We start from the raw sequence: 17753 nt of genomic DNA on the forward strand, positions 1-17753 counted from the left end.
CAAAGGCCCAAACCTTACATTTAGCAGGTTCAAGAGGTATTAAATTCACACCATGCACAGAGCTGGGTATTTGGGTAAGCAAAAAAACCCCTCCATCGCTGCACAATCAAACAAACCTGCAGAGCAACAGCTAAACAACAGCCCTGCAATGAAAATTCCTGTTAGGAGAGGAGGCAGAGAGCACTTTCCATCAACAGCCCAGCGGTGGAATGACCACCATAAATCTTGCCAGGCTCATTTCTTTGACCTCCTCTCTCAAATCCCAGGTGAGGCTCTACATCTGTGCGCTGTATATAAAGGCAATTCCCAAATAAATAAAGGAGGAAATATAATATTCATGTGTGAGCCTCACAGCAAGAAGGAGAGAACAGCAGGAAGGCATGTGAGGGGTGAGAGCTCTGAGAGAGCCTCACACACTGAGGTGAAAGGCACAGTCCCAGAATAAAGCCCGAGCAAGGCACAGCTTTAGTCTCTCAGAGTCAAGAGTAAGAATCAAATAAGAATTTCCTGAAAACAAGTGTCTCAGCTGCCTGAAGCCCAGCCACAGTGACAGGAGAAGACAAGCCATTAGAGCTGTGACACCTCATAAGACAGCGATGACACGGTAACAACAGAACAAAAATGTCACTGTTTGAAAGCTGCTGATAAATCACTCGGTAGGCAAAAGGAATCAAACCTTTCCAGACACCAGAAGGATGAACCCACAGAATTATTTTTTAATTTTTTTTTGCTGATATTTAAGCTCTCTCTGGAGTTTCACAATCTGTTATAAACGTGGCCACTTCCCAAAAACCGAGACAAACCCCAGCACTGCTGTCTCCCGAGCACGACAGGTGCTCACACTGGTATTTTTGGTTCTAAAAGCTGTTGTAAAAGCTGAAAAGGCGCCCACCTGGAGGACTCTTACCTGCAGGACATCCTGGATCTTCACCCACACGTCAACCATGTCGTAGAGCTTGATGTCCCCATCGTGCTGGCTGCAGGGAGAGGCCACTGTCTGCTGGAGGTGCCCCAGGACCACCGAGTGCGCGGCGGCCACCGCGTTAAACTTGTCGAAGAGGAGCTCCAGCAGCTCCAGCAGCAACCTGGAAACCATCAAAACAACCTCTGCTCAGCTTTCACAAGGCTCCACGGGCACAAAGAGTCACCCAGCACAACAGAGCAGTGGGAAGGAGACAGAAGAGTGTCCTTCACGTGTCCTGTTTGGTGACAGACGCTGAGAGGTCACCCGGCTTCAAGCCCCCTCTGTGGGTTCTAATTTCAGCTCAGGTTTGGGACATAAATACTCCTGAGGATCTTTCTCCTCACTCCCTCCTCTATAACAGCACTGAAGTGTCCTACCTGGGGCTACAAGGAAGACAGAACCATTAGTAACTCCAGAGTAACACCACATTAGAGATTATATGACCCCAGACAGGGCTGCACACAGGGAGGGAGACAACCTGCTCTTCCCTCAGCTGAAAACAACAGTCTTGAGGCAATAAAAGTAGACTTACCCACACAAACAGAACACAAGAAATTGATTTTGAACTATTAAATTAATATGGCAGCTTTTAAACATTGCAAAATAACTGAAACCTAAAATATCAAGTCTCCTCATCTGTGTCAGTCAGTACGATTTTACTACTGTATTTACTACAGTGATAATCTCATCTCAATGTCCTACATTTTACCTGCTCCTATGGCTTCCTTACTGCCCAATTACTGCAATTAATGAACCTCAGCAGAGCCCTAAATAGTTTGTGATAAGGCAGTGACATCACATTTTGACTATTCGAGAACAGGAAAATTGTGATCAAGTTCACCGGCATTTAATGAGCAACTCAAGGAGACACATAACCCCAACAAAACGTGGAGATAACACTTCCCAAATCCATATGTTAGGCACTCCCAGCTCTGACAGACAGGCTCCATCACATTTTTCCCTGCAGCAGCTCTGGAGTCACCACATGCTTGCTGTGTGTGCCCAGCAGGGGCTGCGATTCCCGGAGCAGGACACGAGAAATTCGGGAAAAACCAGAGCTGCTCCTGCTCCTTCACCACCACGCTTCAGTCTTCATGGGATTATAGAACCATGGAATTATATAATCAGGGAATGATTTGGGTTGGGAGGGACCTTAAGGATCATCCAGTTCCAACTCTGATAGCTTCCACTATCCCAGGTTGCTCCAGCCTGGCCTTGGACACTTCCAGGGATCCAGGGGCAGCCACAGCTTCTCTGGACAACCTGGGCCAGGGCCTCCTCACCCTCACAGCCAGGAATTCCTTCCCAATATCCCATCTAGTCCTGCCCTCTGGCAGTGGGAAGCCATTCCCTGTGTCCTGTCCCTCTGTCCCTTGTCCCAAATCCCTCTCCAGCTCTCCTGAAGCCCCTTTAGACCCTGCAAGGGGCTCTCAGCTCTCCCTGGAACCTTCTCTTCTCCAGGTGAACATTCCCAGCTCTCCTGGCCTGTATCCATAGGAAAAGTGGTCCAGTCCTCTTAACTAACTTGTGGCCTTCCTTGATTCAATAAGATTCAACAAAGAGCCACTGGACACATTTAAATAAAAACCAAACAACTGGTGTTTGTGCTGAGTTTCTTCGTATTTTAAGAAGAAGCAACAAAAGCCTCAACAGCCTTGGCTGAAATGGCACCAAGGAACATTATGGGAGCAAATGAATTATCTACCACTGGGAAAATTTATCACCCCAAGCCCAACTTCTACCAACATCCCGTTACAAACAAGAGCTGAGTTATTTCTCCACCTCCCCAGGAAAGGACAGTTTGGCAGAGCAGAACCAGCTGGAGAGTCAGACAAATTCATTTTTGTTGTCCCTGGGCGAGCCTGACCTCACGTTGTCAACCTGTTTAAAGAGCCACTATTATCAACTTGTTTATTAAGTCATTCCTAAAATAATACTATACTGAACAGAAGGATTTATTTTTAAATTCCAGGGTGTCCCTATTGCTGTGTTACAGACTGACAGAGAGGAATTCCCCCAGGCCACACTCTCGGTGTTTGTACCCACCCCTCCTTTACATTCTGATCCAACACTGTATTTCCACATTTCCCTGTTTTCAGATCAGCCAGCCCCTCTTCTCTTCTTGCCCTCCACCAGTCCTATAAATCTGTCAGGTCATTTTTGAGACAAGGTGACCCCGGAGGGACACGGGTGGACCAAACCCATCCCGGAACGTGGCCCACATTTTATGCAGATGGGGTTGGAGCTCTGAGTGACCTGAACTGAGCAGGGACAGGCAGTGACAGGAGCCTGGCAATTCGTCACAGCCAGCCTGTGACCCCTGAGCTGAGGAGAGGGGGAAATATGTGGAGAGACAGAGACACACATCCCCGGAAGCAACTTCCATAGTCCAGGGAATAACGGGAATGAGCTGATGCAGAGTGACTGCTGCCACCTCAGAGGGGTCACTGGTGACAACTCAGGCATTGCAGCAGCAGTAATGTCCTCTGCCTGCTCAGGGTGGTGGCATGGACATAATTCCTGGAGTTATTTTAAAGCTTTGAGACGAGGTCAAAAGTCACAAGTATATTATGAACACGTAGGGAAAAGCACAAGAAATCCAAGTGACAGGATTTAGGAGCAAAATTGTCCATACACCATCCCCTCTCGGGCTGGAATTTTAATGTGTCCTTACCAAAATATCCATAAATCTGTCCCTCAAGTAGGTGTGCATCCAGATTACTATTAGTGTTATTAGTATTAGTATTATTATTCTATAGCCACATCTTCCAAAGTCCAGGAGAGACCCAGAGGTTCCTGCAGCAGTCTGACTATGGCTCTGTGACTTTGTCTTCCACCCAAGGTCCACGTTTCTAAACATGAAGGTGTGACACATGCCTTAAAGAACCACTAATTGAGGATAAGGCAGTGGCAATTCCTATATTTAAGCCCTTTTCCATAAATTTGTTCCAAGCAAAGAGACCTAAAAATGCCAGAGAATTTACCCAGCCTTTAAAATGGTCCATTTTAATTAAAGTTGAGATCAGCTGCAGCTGGGTGAGATGCAAGTGTAGTTTCCAAAGTCACCTTCTACCAGGGACAAGGAACAACTTGGAACCTGTTGCTGCCCCTTCTCAGGTTTTACTTCCTTTTTATCATTCCCATCTCACAGCAAGTAAATGTGTGTTAGTAAAGAGGGTTATATTCCAAGCAAAATATCTGAAAAGTATCCATCTAGTCAGGCCTGTCCTAAGTCTGTGTCCCATCTATCCATGCTGAATGTTTTAGGAAACTTAGGAATCACTTGTATCACAAAATGGTTTGGGTTGGGAGGGAACTTAAAGTTCATCTCATTCCACCCTTGCCCAGGTTGCTCCAACCTGGCCTTGGACACTTCCAGGGATCCAGGGGCAGCCACAGCTCCTCTGGGCAACCTGGGCCAGCCCCTCCCCACCCTCCCAGTCAGGAATTCCTTCCCAATATCCCATCTAGCCCTGCCCTCTGGCAGCGGGAAGCCATTCCCTGTGTCCTGTCCCTCCAGCCCTCCAGGCTCCAACTTTCAAATCACTTCAAATCCCAGGGAATCTCAAGCTGCTCTTCCTGAGGGCTTTTGGTGGGAAGGGATTTCAAAGGCCATTCAGTGCCACCCCCTGCCATGAGCAGGGACACCTTCCACTATCTCAGGTTGCTCCAAGCCCTGTCCAACCTGCCCTTGGACACTTGCAGGGATGGGGATGTGGATGTGTTCCCTTGAGTAGAGGGAAACAATCACCCCTCTTCCCATGGGAAAAATAAGAGTCAACTTTGGAGCAACACTGGGAATGAGCCACAGGGAACTTGTCCAGCACAAGGCTCGAGATCCCACAGGCCCCTCTGTCACCTTAGTAGTCATTTTATTTGCCAGGAGTGGGAATTTTTATGGACACCACTGGAAGCAGAGCAGCTGAACGCAGGCACTGAGCTCAGTGAGAGACTCAAAGCAGCCAAGTGGGAGCAGTTTTAAGGGAAAACTGAAAAAAAAAACATTTCCCTCCCCAAATTCCTGAGGTCACAGGAGCACTGACAGCCTAATGAATAGTTCAAAGCAGTTTTGGGCACTGCATCATGCTCAGATCTGGGGTCTTACAGAGCTCTATTGAAACAGCAGGACCTCGTTGTTCAGATTTATTTTCTCCTTGACAGGAGGAAAGTGGCTGAGTTTTGATTTAAAACTGGAGTTAATTTGAGGGGAGGGAAGACCCTTCCCTGCTCTAATTTATTCTTTTCAATGTAAACGAATTCACCTGCTTGCTGTAAACTTCACATGTGATTTAGGTTTACAATCAGTTCTAATTATCTCTGTGTTCAGCAAGAATTCAAGACACTTTCCCAAGCTGTGGAATATGAGCATCTTAAAGGCTCACACTCCCCTGCACGTGCCAAAACCCATCAAACTTTTTTGTGCCTCACTCAGCCCTCTGGGCAGGTTAATGTCATTAATATATGATCTGATCCAATTTATCCATTTCAATGGACAACCAACCTTTCCAGCCTGATTCATAAATAAGTATCAAGCAGATATTACGCTCCCTTCTGGCATCAGAAACTAAAATTGTGCTTTGTGATCCACACAAAAAAAGCCTTGTTTTAATTTTCCTGAGTTCTCAGCACTGTAACTCTACAAATTCTTCACAACACCATTGTTTGCACAGCAATGCTAACGAGAGGAATTAAAAAAAGAAGTCTTTATCAAGCTAATGTCATCCTTGGGAGTGATTCTGCACTGCAAATATCACCTACAATGAAGATGCAACGTTTTCCTTCCCCACAACAATTCCCTTCAGACGACGATCCTGACAACGTGCCCTTCCGGAATCCCGTTTTTCCCAAGAACACTTCTAGTGGATCCTGAGGAGCAGCACAAGCACAGTTCTCAGCTGGCTCCCACACCTTGCCACCAACAGAAATGGGGCTGCACAACCATTTAAGAGACTTGGGTTTTGTGATATAATCTTTTTTCTGGTGATATAATTTTGTGACATAATTAATTCCCTACACGATTTCAAAGCTCTGCACCTGCCTCAGCTCAACTGGGCTCTGCCACACTCCAAATAACTGAGTTCATATCATCAATTAGGACTTTTTTTTTTTTCCCAGCAATCCAAGGGGCTGGAATATCCTTACCTGGGCTGGTTTTCCTGGGAAATATTCTCCCCTCTCTGGTAACCATTGTCAGCCACCTGAGTCGTGGATCTCTTCACAATCTGCTTGAGCTCCTGCTCCAAGCGATCCTGGATGGCTTTCACTGTCTCTGGGATTTTTTTCAGCTTGGCCAGCCCTTTGATGAGAATTCCCATGAAGACACTGCTGTTCTCCTCTGGATCCAGTTCCGTGTCTTCCTTGATTTCCAGCAGGCTCGAGTCTCGCACTGAAAAGAGATTTTAAAAGGCATAATCCAAGATTTAAAACTGTTAAACCCGACACCTGAGACCATCCAGAAGCAGCATTTGAACTCCTTTGCCTTCACAGAACTTCCACCACTTGGAGCAACCAAGGAATAAACAAGGAAGCACTTGGATTCTGGGGGGAGCAGTGGTTACTTCTGTTTGCTTGGGAGCTTTTTTATACATAAATACACTAACCTGCACGTCTGATTGAGTTAGAAACACAGGATGACACAAGTTATGTATTAGAAAACAGAGGAATCCTGGTGCAATTAAGATATTCATAAATGAGAAGGCACAACACCCCTACAAATCCCTTCAGTGTGTTTCAAGCAGCTAAAATGCCCTAAATTTCTGCCCCAGCTGTTTTAACTTGTTATATCCTTCACAGGAGAGGAATTTTCATTACAAACAGTATCGAGATTAAGGGACTTCTGATTTATTCAGCAAAGTTTATGCTGCCAGAGCGACTCATTGTTTGATTTTATCTCATTCTGCTTTATCACTTCTGCCAAGAGGTTGATGAAGTTACTCAAATCTTTTAGCAGGGCCTCTAAAAAGGAAAAAACCAGGAAGAATTAGGGAGGGTATCGTGGATATGGCCCTGAAGTAACAGGGACTGCACAGGGAGAAATCCTGTTGCTAAGAGACAAGGGATGGGAAAGCAAGAGACACTCTGCTTGTTTTAAGTGTGTTCATTAAGCAACATTTCTTAATTTACAGATAACACCCAGCAACAACAAAAGCGTGGCTCTGTTAAAGGCTGGGTGAAACATTTAATAAATATATTTAAACACTTATGGGAAGTTAAGTGTGTCTTCAAGGCAAACTCCACTCCAAGCATCTTGGAAGATCCACAGCCACCAGATCCTTGGATAAAAATGAACCCCCCCGACAGCTGTTCCATCTTCCTTTGGGAAGGGCTGGTGGGTGACAGATGACTCCCATGGTTCCAACTCCTCAACAGATTTTTTTACTCAAAAACTCCTCCAAGAAGCTGAATAAATGTCAAAAGATCCAGCAGGAGGATTGAAGGAACGTGGCAGGGATGAGAAATGGCACGTCACGAGGAGCAGGAGCTGTCTGAAGCCGCGACTCGGAACGCAGGAGCAGCAGCAGCTCTGAGTTAGAGCAAGACCAAGAAAACAATGTCCCAGAGAGCCCATATGGTGCCACTTCATAAATACAATCACAATAAACAGATAACACTCCTCTCAGTGCCAGCTCACACCAATTTCAGGCTCCAACAATGCAGAGAGTTGGTTCTTTGCAGCAGAGCGATCCCAACCACGGCCCCTCTGGCTCAAACCAAACCCACTGTTCCCACACTCCTCATCCCAACCCAGAAATGCTGCCAGGGAAGAGCAAGGTGGGAATGGATCCTGGGAGGGCACCACATGGGACAGGGAATGAGAGCAGGGTTTGGGTGAGGAGATGGAGGATGGGAGGCTGGGCAGGAGCCAGCAGGGCAGGACTGAGCCCACAAAGCCAAGCTGGGCTGATCCCACAGCAGGGGCAGCAGGGTAGGGGGGGATTCTGCCCCTCTGCCCCCTCAGGGGAGACCCCCCTGCAGAGCTGCCTCCAGCCCTGGGAACAACAGCAGGAGGATGTGGAGCTGCTGGACAGAGTCCAGAGGAGGTCCCGGAGCTGCTGCCAGGGCTGGAGCCCCTCTGCTCTGGAGCCAGGCTGGGAGAGCTGGGAATGTTCCCCTGGAGAAGAGAAGGCTCCAGGGAGACCTGAGAGCCCCTTGCAGGGCCTGAAGGGGCTCCAGGAGAGCTGGAGAGGGATTTGGGACAAGGGACAGAGGGACAGGACACAGGGAATGGCTTCCCACTGCCAGAGGGCAGGACTAGATGGGATATTGGGAAGGAATTCCTGGCTGGGAGGGTGAGGAGGCCCTGGCCCAGGTTGTCCAGAGCATCTGTGGCTGCCCCTGGATCCCTGGAAGTGTCCAAGGCCAGGCTGGATGGGGCTTGGAGCAACCTGGGATGGTGGAAGGTGTCCCTGCCCATGGCAGGGGGTGTTGGACTGGATGGCCTTTAAAAAGACCCTTCCAACTCAAAACTGTTTTGTGATTATGAGACATCAGGAAGATCAAAGAGTGCTTCTTTTTCTCTCTCACACACACTCTTTTCAATTAAATTTGAACAAGCTACGAGACAAACAACTAGAAACACAGAGAGTGCATTAATTTGTTTTCCTAAAAAAGCAGCAAAAAACCCAAGGATAATATAGAGACACCTCAAACAGGTATCACCAATAACACCAATTGGAAGTTAATAACTGGATGCAAACATATTCCTGCTCAAAGCTCTCCTCCATCACAGACCTTTCACCCCACGAGGCTGCAAAGCACTTTGAGTGCTGCAGACATTGTCTCTACCCACCCTCTTAATGCCATTTGTTATTCCCCCAAAACCCACAGCACGTCAGGCACAAACATGGAAAATGAGCTCCTTGCAATGAGAGCTGTGAAAAGAGCACAGGAAGAAAGGCTTAACCTGTTGTTTTCTTTTAAAAACCCAAAATATCTTGTTTCTCTGAGTTCAGTGAGGATATTTCTCAGCTTGAGCAGCTTCTCAGAGCCCCCCACCACGGCTCTGCAGCTCCTTTGTAAGAGGGCTGTGAATTATTCTTAATATCACACAACGAAAACCCAAAAGGGAGGAAATGGAGCCGTATCCAAATGGGAGGACAGCATTTAAGAGGAGTAAAAGCAGCAATCTTGCTGAGAACTCTGCCAAGCACACGCTAAGAGGAAGGCTCTTGCATTTCCAAAAGAGCAAACCGATTTCCAACACCCCCCCAAATGGTCAGGACGTGGATTTGCATCTCTGACAGACGACAGCGAAGTGAAAAGCTCGATATCTGGGAGCAGCACGTGGCAGGGGAAGTTTTGTTAGATCTGGTTGCTTGATAAAACCTGTTTTCAAGTGTGTTTCCTGCCCGTTGTGCTTATTAAACAGGAATCCTGGGTGGATTTGGGGCCTCATTCATCTGTGAGATCTGACAAGACGCCAACCCCGGGTAACCGAAGAGGCTCTTTTCTCGTGTCTTCTGCGCTTCAAACGTCCTCTGCTGCCATTTAATGTCACCAAGGGGCTGCCTGACCACAAAGCTCTGGCTCAGGAATGAGCCCCTCCTGTCCCCTTCCTCTCCCAGAAAGGCATCAAAGGACACAGGCATTTATTAAGGAGCTCACCTGGAAAATTGCATCCCCACATGGGCAGAGGTGAAGGAAGATCAGCCCCAACAGATCAGCCCTCAGAAGTGAAAGCTTTGCCTGTATTTACTCTTAAACTGGAAACATGAATTACTTTGTTATTCATTTGGATGAAGACAAAAGCAGGAGGCTGGCAGAACTTATTCCCATCTTCAAATTCCAAAAGGAAGGAGGGGGGTCAGCAGAACAGGGACCTTGGACTGTCACAGGGCCTGTTGAGGTGAGAGACCCTTGGGAGCCTGTCCTGAGGGGCAAAGGGGTCCAGGAAAGCTGGACATTCACCAAGGAGGAAATCCTAAAGGATAAAAACCAAGAGCTGTGGCTGGAACTCAAGGAAAAAAGGAGTTTCTGACCTTTGGAAGAAAGGACGGGCAACTCAGGAGGAACACAAGGATGCTGTGAGGTTGTGAAGGGAGAAAAGAAGGGCCAAAGCCCAGTCAGGATTTAATCTGGCTGTAAAAGGCAATAAAAATGTTTCTATAAATACATCAGCAACAAAAGGAGGGCCAAGGAGAATCTCCATCCTCTGTTGGATGTGGGGGAAATAGTGAGAGAAGTTCAGGGAGAGCCTGAGGTACCAAATGCCTTCTTTTGCCTCAGCCTTTAACAGCAAGACCAGTTTCTGGGGGTACCCAGTGCCCTGAGCTGGAAAACAGGGATGAAGAGCAGAATGAACCCCCATAATCCAAGGGGAATTGGCTGATCTTCCTGTCCTAACAACCTCTGAAAACCTCTTGTGAAGCAGAAAACGTAAATATGGCTTCTCAAAAGCCTCCTGAGACAACAACTTAAAAGAATGATTATTTTGCCTCATTCTCTGGTGGCCATTTTCAAAAAAAAATTAAATCATTGAATCATTTTTTCACCTGAAAATGCACAACCCTGTGTTTAAGCAGTCAAAAGTTGTCACTAAAAGTTGAACCATGTGCATCACTGTTTCCTTCCCTTCCATGGTTTCAAAGGTGGAAGGTTCCCTGAACAGATCCCTGCTTTGATGATGCCCTATAAACCTTCTTTGCCAATTGGGAATTCCTTCATTTGTCCAGTTCTGCTGCTTCCCAGGAACCCAACCTGCTGCAAGTGCTGGTCTGATTCCCCCAAAAAGTCAATGTTGGTACCTCATTTAAGCAGAGCAGCTGAAGAAAAGGCTCTTGGGTTTAGTTTTGCTGCTGCTCGTTACTGAAAGTTTCATTAGCCGGGGGATTTTATGGGACTCCAGTAAAATTTAATGTGCTATTTTCCATGATTTATGTCCTCCTGATTATGCCCTTTCTGCCTCCAAACCTTCCAGAGGAAAGCACATGAGTTCCTGGTGCCCCAAAGCCATCATTTCATACTTGAAGGAACGTCACCTGCTCATTATTCCTGGTGTTGAATCCTTGTTCCAACACATTCCTGGAGCCAAGGAGCAACAAATGGACAGTTACTGCAGAAATGGGAACTTTAAAAGATTTGGGGCATTTTCTGCTCTGTGTAGTCCAGAAGAAAAGCCAAGTTTAAAATCCTCCTAACCTAAACAAGCATGAAAACCAAGTCTCTAAATAAAAAAATAAGTGCCCTGTGGTCAAATATCTGATGATGGGACCACACACAGGAACTAATAATGAAATTATACAGGGAGAATAACTATGTGTTAACTCTTCTGGCTTTCATGGCTCTAAAATCTCCCTGATTTTCCCTTTCTTTCCCCAAACACACCCCCAGATCATTTACATTCTAGGAAAAATGCTAGAGAAAAACCACCCAGATCCTCAGGAGAGGTCTATGAGAAAAAAAATATCTTTTAAGTATTTATTGAGCATGTTTGAAGTGGAAACAACTGAGACAATGTGGCACAATGGCATTTTTGGAGTCACCTTTAAAACTAGATATTTAAAGCTCTGGCTCCTGCAGAGATTTTCCAGGAGCAAGTTCCCAGGTCTCCACAAGTTTTCACCTCCACAAAAATAGCTGGTTTTTGAAGAAAGAGAGGTAGGAGCAGTAACTAGATCTGACCTTAGGACCACCACACTGCCTGGATTTAGAAGTTCCATTTCTCTCCTATCACTGAGGAAAAAAAGGTCACTGAAGCAAATTATCAATTCAGCCTCAAATTTACCTATGCCATCAATAACAATATTAATTTTCACCATCACAGCCCATCTTCTGTGGGATTCCTGAGCAGAATTCTCCCAAATTTCTCAGGAAAGGGCACTCTTGGGCTTGCTGTGAACCAGGTGAGCACGTTCTATAGTTCCAGGAAGAGCCTGGCAAAGCAGGAACCTCCACAAATACTCTTCAGAGTACAGAAGGTTCAAGCAGAGAAATATCATTTAAAAGTGGATTTATTTCTCTGAACTGGCATGAAGGGAAAATGTTACTGGTGAAGTGCCATATCTGCAATCCTCAGGTGAGCATTACTGAGGGCTTTGTTTATTTTACATGCAGCAGGAACAGCTTTAATTCCCTTATAAAGATTCTACAGCACAAGGCAACACCTCCTTTGGGAAGGGAAGGCAGGAAGGACTCCAAATTTTGGCATCTTTGCTGAGACAAGTCGAGTGAGTCAGTGCTTTATAATGTCACCCATTAATATGCAAGGCCACTTTGTTTCATCAATAAAAAAGCCAAAAAGAACTTAAGTGACTAAAGGCAGGAACAGCTTTTGTTATGCATACACATAAGTTTTAAATTCTCTGCTAGTTGTGCAGTCCTGGAAAAGGCTACTTTTAAATAAAATTACAGGGAAAAAATCTCCATAAGTACATTGTGCACTTGAAGCAAAACCATATGCATACTTTATGCTGATCAAATGTTTTCTATTATGATCTGCAGCTTTCCCAGTCTGAGGGACACTTGCCCAGCACTTCACTGAGTGACACAGAACAGAATGAGGAGCCAAGGAAGAGATTTTCTGGTGTGCTGAGTGTGAAGAGCAAGAAGAGATCTGCAAAAAACAAGAATTTAAGGCAGATTTTTTAACCAGCCTAAATCAATTTCTGGAGCTGAGGATGAAGCCACCAGAGCCTTTGTTTGCAGGTATTCAGCTGGTTTATGTTCACAAGCAGCCACTGCTGTTTGTACCCAAGAACCTTCACTTAAATCACCATCACAGAATGGTTTGGGTTGGAAGGGACCTTCAAGACCATCTTGTTCCAACCCCAACACTTTCCACTATCCCAGGTTGCTCCAAGCCCTGTCCAACCTGGCTTTGGACACTTCCAGGGATGGGGCAGCCAAATCTCCAGAGATGTGACAGGGATTGACTGGGAACTGTGAGTCTTTAAAGGTGACAAGTGTCAACAGAATTGTTTTCAGAGCATATTTAAGGTTTGTGTTACACTGGCAATCAAAAAAAAAAAACAAATCAGGAAGACACCAAAGATATTTCCATTCATCAGAAGTTTCATCTTCTGCTCTATTCCCCATCCATGAGATTCCCATCAGCTCCAGAACCTCAGACTTTTTGGTTTTCCTACTGTACAGAGGACTGATATTTTAGGTAAAAAACAGTGGCAGGCACTGCAGAACTCCCTCACTAAAAAGGAACTGTTTTAACTTTTACAGGGGTTGGAACCAGATGATCTTTAAGGGCCCTTCCAACCCAACCCATTCTGTTCACAGTGGTCAGACTGGGATTCAGATTTTTGTGGTTTGTTTCCTCAGTTCCCCAAAACCATGTGATTTTTAGCAAGAAACTGAACTGAATTTCTCACTGAACACAGAGCAGAACAGGAATTCTTAAATTTTTCCCTCAGAATTTTCATACAGTTCCTCTCTTCCAGGTTTTTTGATGCAGTTTCCAGCCCTGAAAGGTTCACAAGTGACTCCTCACAAACCTTCCACTCCAGGGAAAAACAGCCCCAGGCTCTGAGAGCAGCCCTGCAGGAGCAGAGCTAAACAACAAAACCCCTACAAGAGCAAAAGATAAGAATAATCAAAGAGAAGGATCTAGGAGGGGAGTGTGACAAACCCAGAAGCAAAAGGACAAAAGAATTAATAAGGATGAGAAGGGAACACTCTCTGCATTTGAGGAATACTGAAACAGTCAGGTTTTGAAAGGAAGGGGGGAAAAGACTCAGGTCAACTCTGTATTATTCATCAAGGACAACCCCACTTATTAATCTTCTGAAACAATACAAGGATTAATTCCCCACCTCTGCAGCCCTTGCAAAGCCTCCCACGAAAGCACCAATAAAACAATGTTTTTGCTCAGTGTTTGTTGTAGCAGCACAAAGATCATCATGGGATTATTCCTGTGTACAGACACACCTTGAGCCAAAGCTCCCACAAGGGAAAGATTTGACCTTTTTGGCTCCAACACTGCAAAAAAAAACTTCAGTAATACCCACACAAACCTCCGGGAAGTAATGGAGGGGAGACCCCCACATAAACTGAGCCAAACTCATGATCAAGGTGAAGACAGGCACAGAAAATTAAGTGTATTTAACTGAAGCTGATGGGGACAGCAGGGGGGAAAGATGATTTTCCAAAATTAAAAAGCAGATAGGGTCAGTTCTGCCCCAGGACATGCCACTCCCTCATGGCACTGCATAAATCCCTTCCTAAATTTTAGTCTCAGGGCCTCCCCTCAGCAGCCAGAGGTGGAGAGGGGATGATGTTCCTCCTGCTACTCCTGTAAAATCAGCTGAAGAGCTACAAATTCCTTCTGTGAGGGATGTGCATGACTTAAATACTCACTGCTGGAGCTTCCAGGAGTGCTGAACTGGGAGGTTTCCAGGAACTTCCGAGGTGTGGATAAATTAGTGACATCCATCAGAGGCACAGGAGAGGCATCTTTCACCAGGGAGCTGTGGGAGGGGAAACAATTAAAGCAAATAGTTTGCTGTTATTTACAATCTTTGCTCGCAACAAATAACCCATTTATTCCTTAAATTTTAGATGCTCCTCTTCCCATGGCTTCCATCGACTTCTAATCCTTCAAACTCTTCTGTTTCCACCAGAAACCTCCAAACTTTTTCCTCTCCTTCCTGTTCTGTGCCCACCCAGGTGCCTCTCATCCCAAATGGACATTCTTACTCAGGAGTTAAAGACTTTCTGCTTGGCCATTTTCCTCATAAATTCACATTGTATTAGCAGCCAGAAATGTGTCACACTGCACAGTGACAGCTGGACGTGGCAGGAGGACACAAGAAATCATTTTTAGGAGGAAAAAAAATGCAGAGGGCTCCTATAATAGAGTTCAGGATGTTTGCTCAGAGGTCAAAATGCTTATGGAGACCTGCAAAAATAAGGGTATCCTGCATAAGAACCACCTGTATTCCTTATACACCTACAAAATCATGCTTTCAGGGATTAACTGTGTGTTCCAAAGTTGGATAAAACCCACTTAAAATCAATACAAGAAATAAACATTTTTGCACCCTGGTCAACCAGCCAGTCCAGGACAGCACATTAACCAAAGAAAAAAGCTGGGAGAGTTCAAGTCATCAAATATCCAGGATGTGCAACAGGGAATGTGAAAAAAAAAGACAAACCAGAATAATAGAAAGGTCCCTGCAGCAGCCACACCAAACTGCAGTTAATTAGCAGTGCCCCAGACTGGGTACACCAAAGCTTTGTGTCTGTTTTTAATTAATAAGATGAGTAAAAAAGGGGCTGCTGACTTGCCAGCAACGTTCCTTCCAAGGAAATTTCAATTTTAATCAGTCCTTTATTTCATAAATTCATTTCATGCAACTTCCTGTCTCACCTGTTCTTTTTGGGGAGGCAGATTTTTAGTCCCTTCTCCTCATAAAATGTTAATTTATCTTTTCTCTGCATCTTTATCATTTGCTGGTTCCCCTTTTGCTCCTTGCCCCTGTTTATTCCAAACACTGTGTTTCTCTTTTCTAGGCACCGCCTTCCTTCCTTCCCTTCAACAACTCTTGCCCTCAAACACAGAATCAGCAAAATTAGGAATAAATAGCCAGGTGCCCTATACTTCAGGTGAATTCCCAGAGGTACCAAACCAGGTAAAGAAGTTTCAACACCTTTAAAACACCTTGGAAACACAACAAAGCCAAGAGAAATCAGCTCTGGCTTCAATATTGTGGCCTCCATCTATTAACCTTTAGAAATCTGTTTAGAAACTTTATGGTTACATCTTTTAAAATTTGGATGTTTGCTAGAAAATGAGCCATTTTCCCCCCACCTTCTTCCTTTTGCCTGACCTGAGCCTCACCATCATGACATTTGTAGGAAAGGTGGAAATACCAGGGAAGGAAAAGAGTGGGATTTGGGCTCAGCAGAACTCTTTGGGAAGCAGTAAAAACCCAAGAGAACCAGCAAGCAAAGTGAAGGAACGAGAAAAGGACTGAAGGTCCATCGACATGTTTGAGTTTTCCTGCTCTCCACAGCCAGAAAAATGAGGAATTTGCATGGCAAAAATGAAAGGATGGGGTGTAAGTTGATGGCACTCTGCAAAGTTCCTACTTAGGACAGGGGGAATGTTGTCCCCTTCCCTCCCAGATCTACTGCCCCCAAACCCACCTGACAACCAGCCTTGTTTGTACCCCAGAACCTTCATTTAAATCCTCATCACACACTGGTTTGGGTTGGAAGCAAGACAAGAGGGCTCGGTCTCAAGTTGTGCCAGGGCAGGGGCAGGTTGGATATTAGAAAGAATTTCTTTGCAGAGAGGGTGCTCAGCCATTGGAATGGGCTGCGCAGGGAAGTGGGGGATTCTCCATCCCTGGAGGTGTTTAAGGACAGACTGGATGTGGCATCAGTGCCATGGGCTGGGAACCACGGCGGGGTTGGATCAAGGGTTGGGCTGGATGATCTCAGAGGTCCCTTCCAACCCAGCTGATTCTGGGATTCTGTGATTCTATGACACCAAAGGTACTGAAAGGACAGGACTTCCATTCGTCAGGAGGGGCACCTCCCGCTCTATTCCCCATCCAGGAGGTGTGACAGGAGATTCCCATCAGCTCCAGAACTTCAGATTTGGGTTTTTTTACTACCCAGAGTTGAAAACCAACGGCAGGCAGTGCCCAAGTGCCTCACTTTCCCCAGAGCAGGAGGACTGTTGTCCTGTCCCCCCCGAGCCCGGACGCACCCGATCCTGCCCCTGTCCTTGCCGCGCTGGCCCACGCGGTTGGTGGATTTGATGTAGAGGTGCCGGTGCAGCTCGTCGATCAGCACCAGGTGCAGGTTCATCTTCTTGCTGTGCAGCTCCAGCCTCAGGTCACTCAGCCCTTCCACCTGCAGGAGGGGACCTTCCAAGGAATCCACGGCCGACACCTGCCGGGAAAACACGGGACAGCTTTGAAACATCAGTCCTGTCTTAAATCTCCTTTAAATATCATTCATCCCTCAGCACTTTGGGCAGTGGGGTGTCTGAATACCAGGATGATTCTATCCCTAAAACCTTTGTAAAGCAGAAAACCTTGAAGTAATAGTTCTTTAGTTCTGTTCCTAAACGAAGTTCAACATGTGGAAGGGTCCAATTCCCAAAAAACTCACATCTAAGGTGCAGTCTTCAAATATTTGGAGCACGTGAGTAAAACGAGTTAGTGAGAACACAGTTCATTAATATAATAATTAACTGGTATAATTAATATAATAAATTATAATATTTTTTATTATAATATTTTATTTATAATATTACGATAATATTTATTTATAATTATAATCTTATAATAATTATAATAAATTATAATTTAAATAAATTACAAAAATTATACTATATAATATACAATATAACATAGTTATTATATAGTAATATATATATAAAATATATTATAATAAAAATATAATAAATTTCATATTTTTTATAAATATATTTTACATATTTTATATATTCTTTGTATAATTCATTATTCTATTATATTGTTATGTTAGTATTGTTAATATTATAATAATATTATACAAATATTATATTATATATTTATTGTATTATATTAGCTATATCATGTATAGGATATATAATATATAATTATAATATTAGAATTCTATATTTAATTACATATCATTAGTATTATTATACTATTAATATTATTTTTATTTACATATTATTGTATTCTATATATTTATATATATATATATAAATATATATTGATATATTTACAACATTATCATATATAAAGATATTTATAAAAAAGAGGTATATAAATATATAAATATATATTTCAATAAATTATATAAATGTGTATTTATATCTTTATATATTTATACATAATAT

General features: G+C 44.5%; 1 protein-coding gene across 1 annotated transcript in view; it reads right to left on the minus strand.

Moving 5' to 3' along the window:
- EXOC4 (exocyst complex component 4) overlaps positions 1-16846 on the minus strand; it is a 256416-nt gene extending 239570 nt beyond the window's left edge. Inside the window, exons 1-4 of the mRNA XM_018083577.3 lie at positions 16629-16846; positions 14270-14379; positions 6107-6350; positions 908-1085 (exon numbers count right to left, since the gene is read on the minus strand). Of these exons, the coding sequence (XP_017939066.2) occupies positions 908-1085; positions 6107-6350; positions 14270-14379; positions 16629-16846 (750 nt within the window). The remainder of the gene's footprint in view (positions 1-907; positions 1086-6106; positions 6351-14269; positions 14380-16628) is intronic.
- Positions 16847-17753: the final 907 nt, after the last annotated feature.

The sequence above is a fragment of the Manacus vitellinus genome, unplaced genomic scaffold, assembly GCF_001715985.3.
Source record: "Manacus vitellinus isolate BGI_N305 unplaced genomic scaffold, ASM171598v3 scaffold_65_pilon, whole genome shotgun sequence".
Taxonomy (NCBI): domain Eukaryota; kingdom Metazoa; phylum Chordata; class Aves; order Passeriformes; family Pipridae; genus Manacus; species Manacus vitellinus.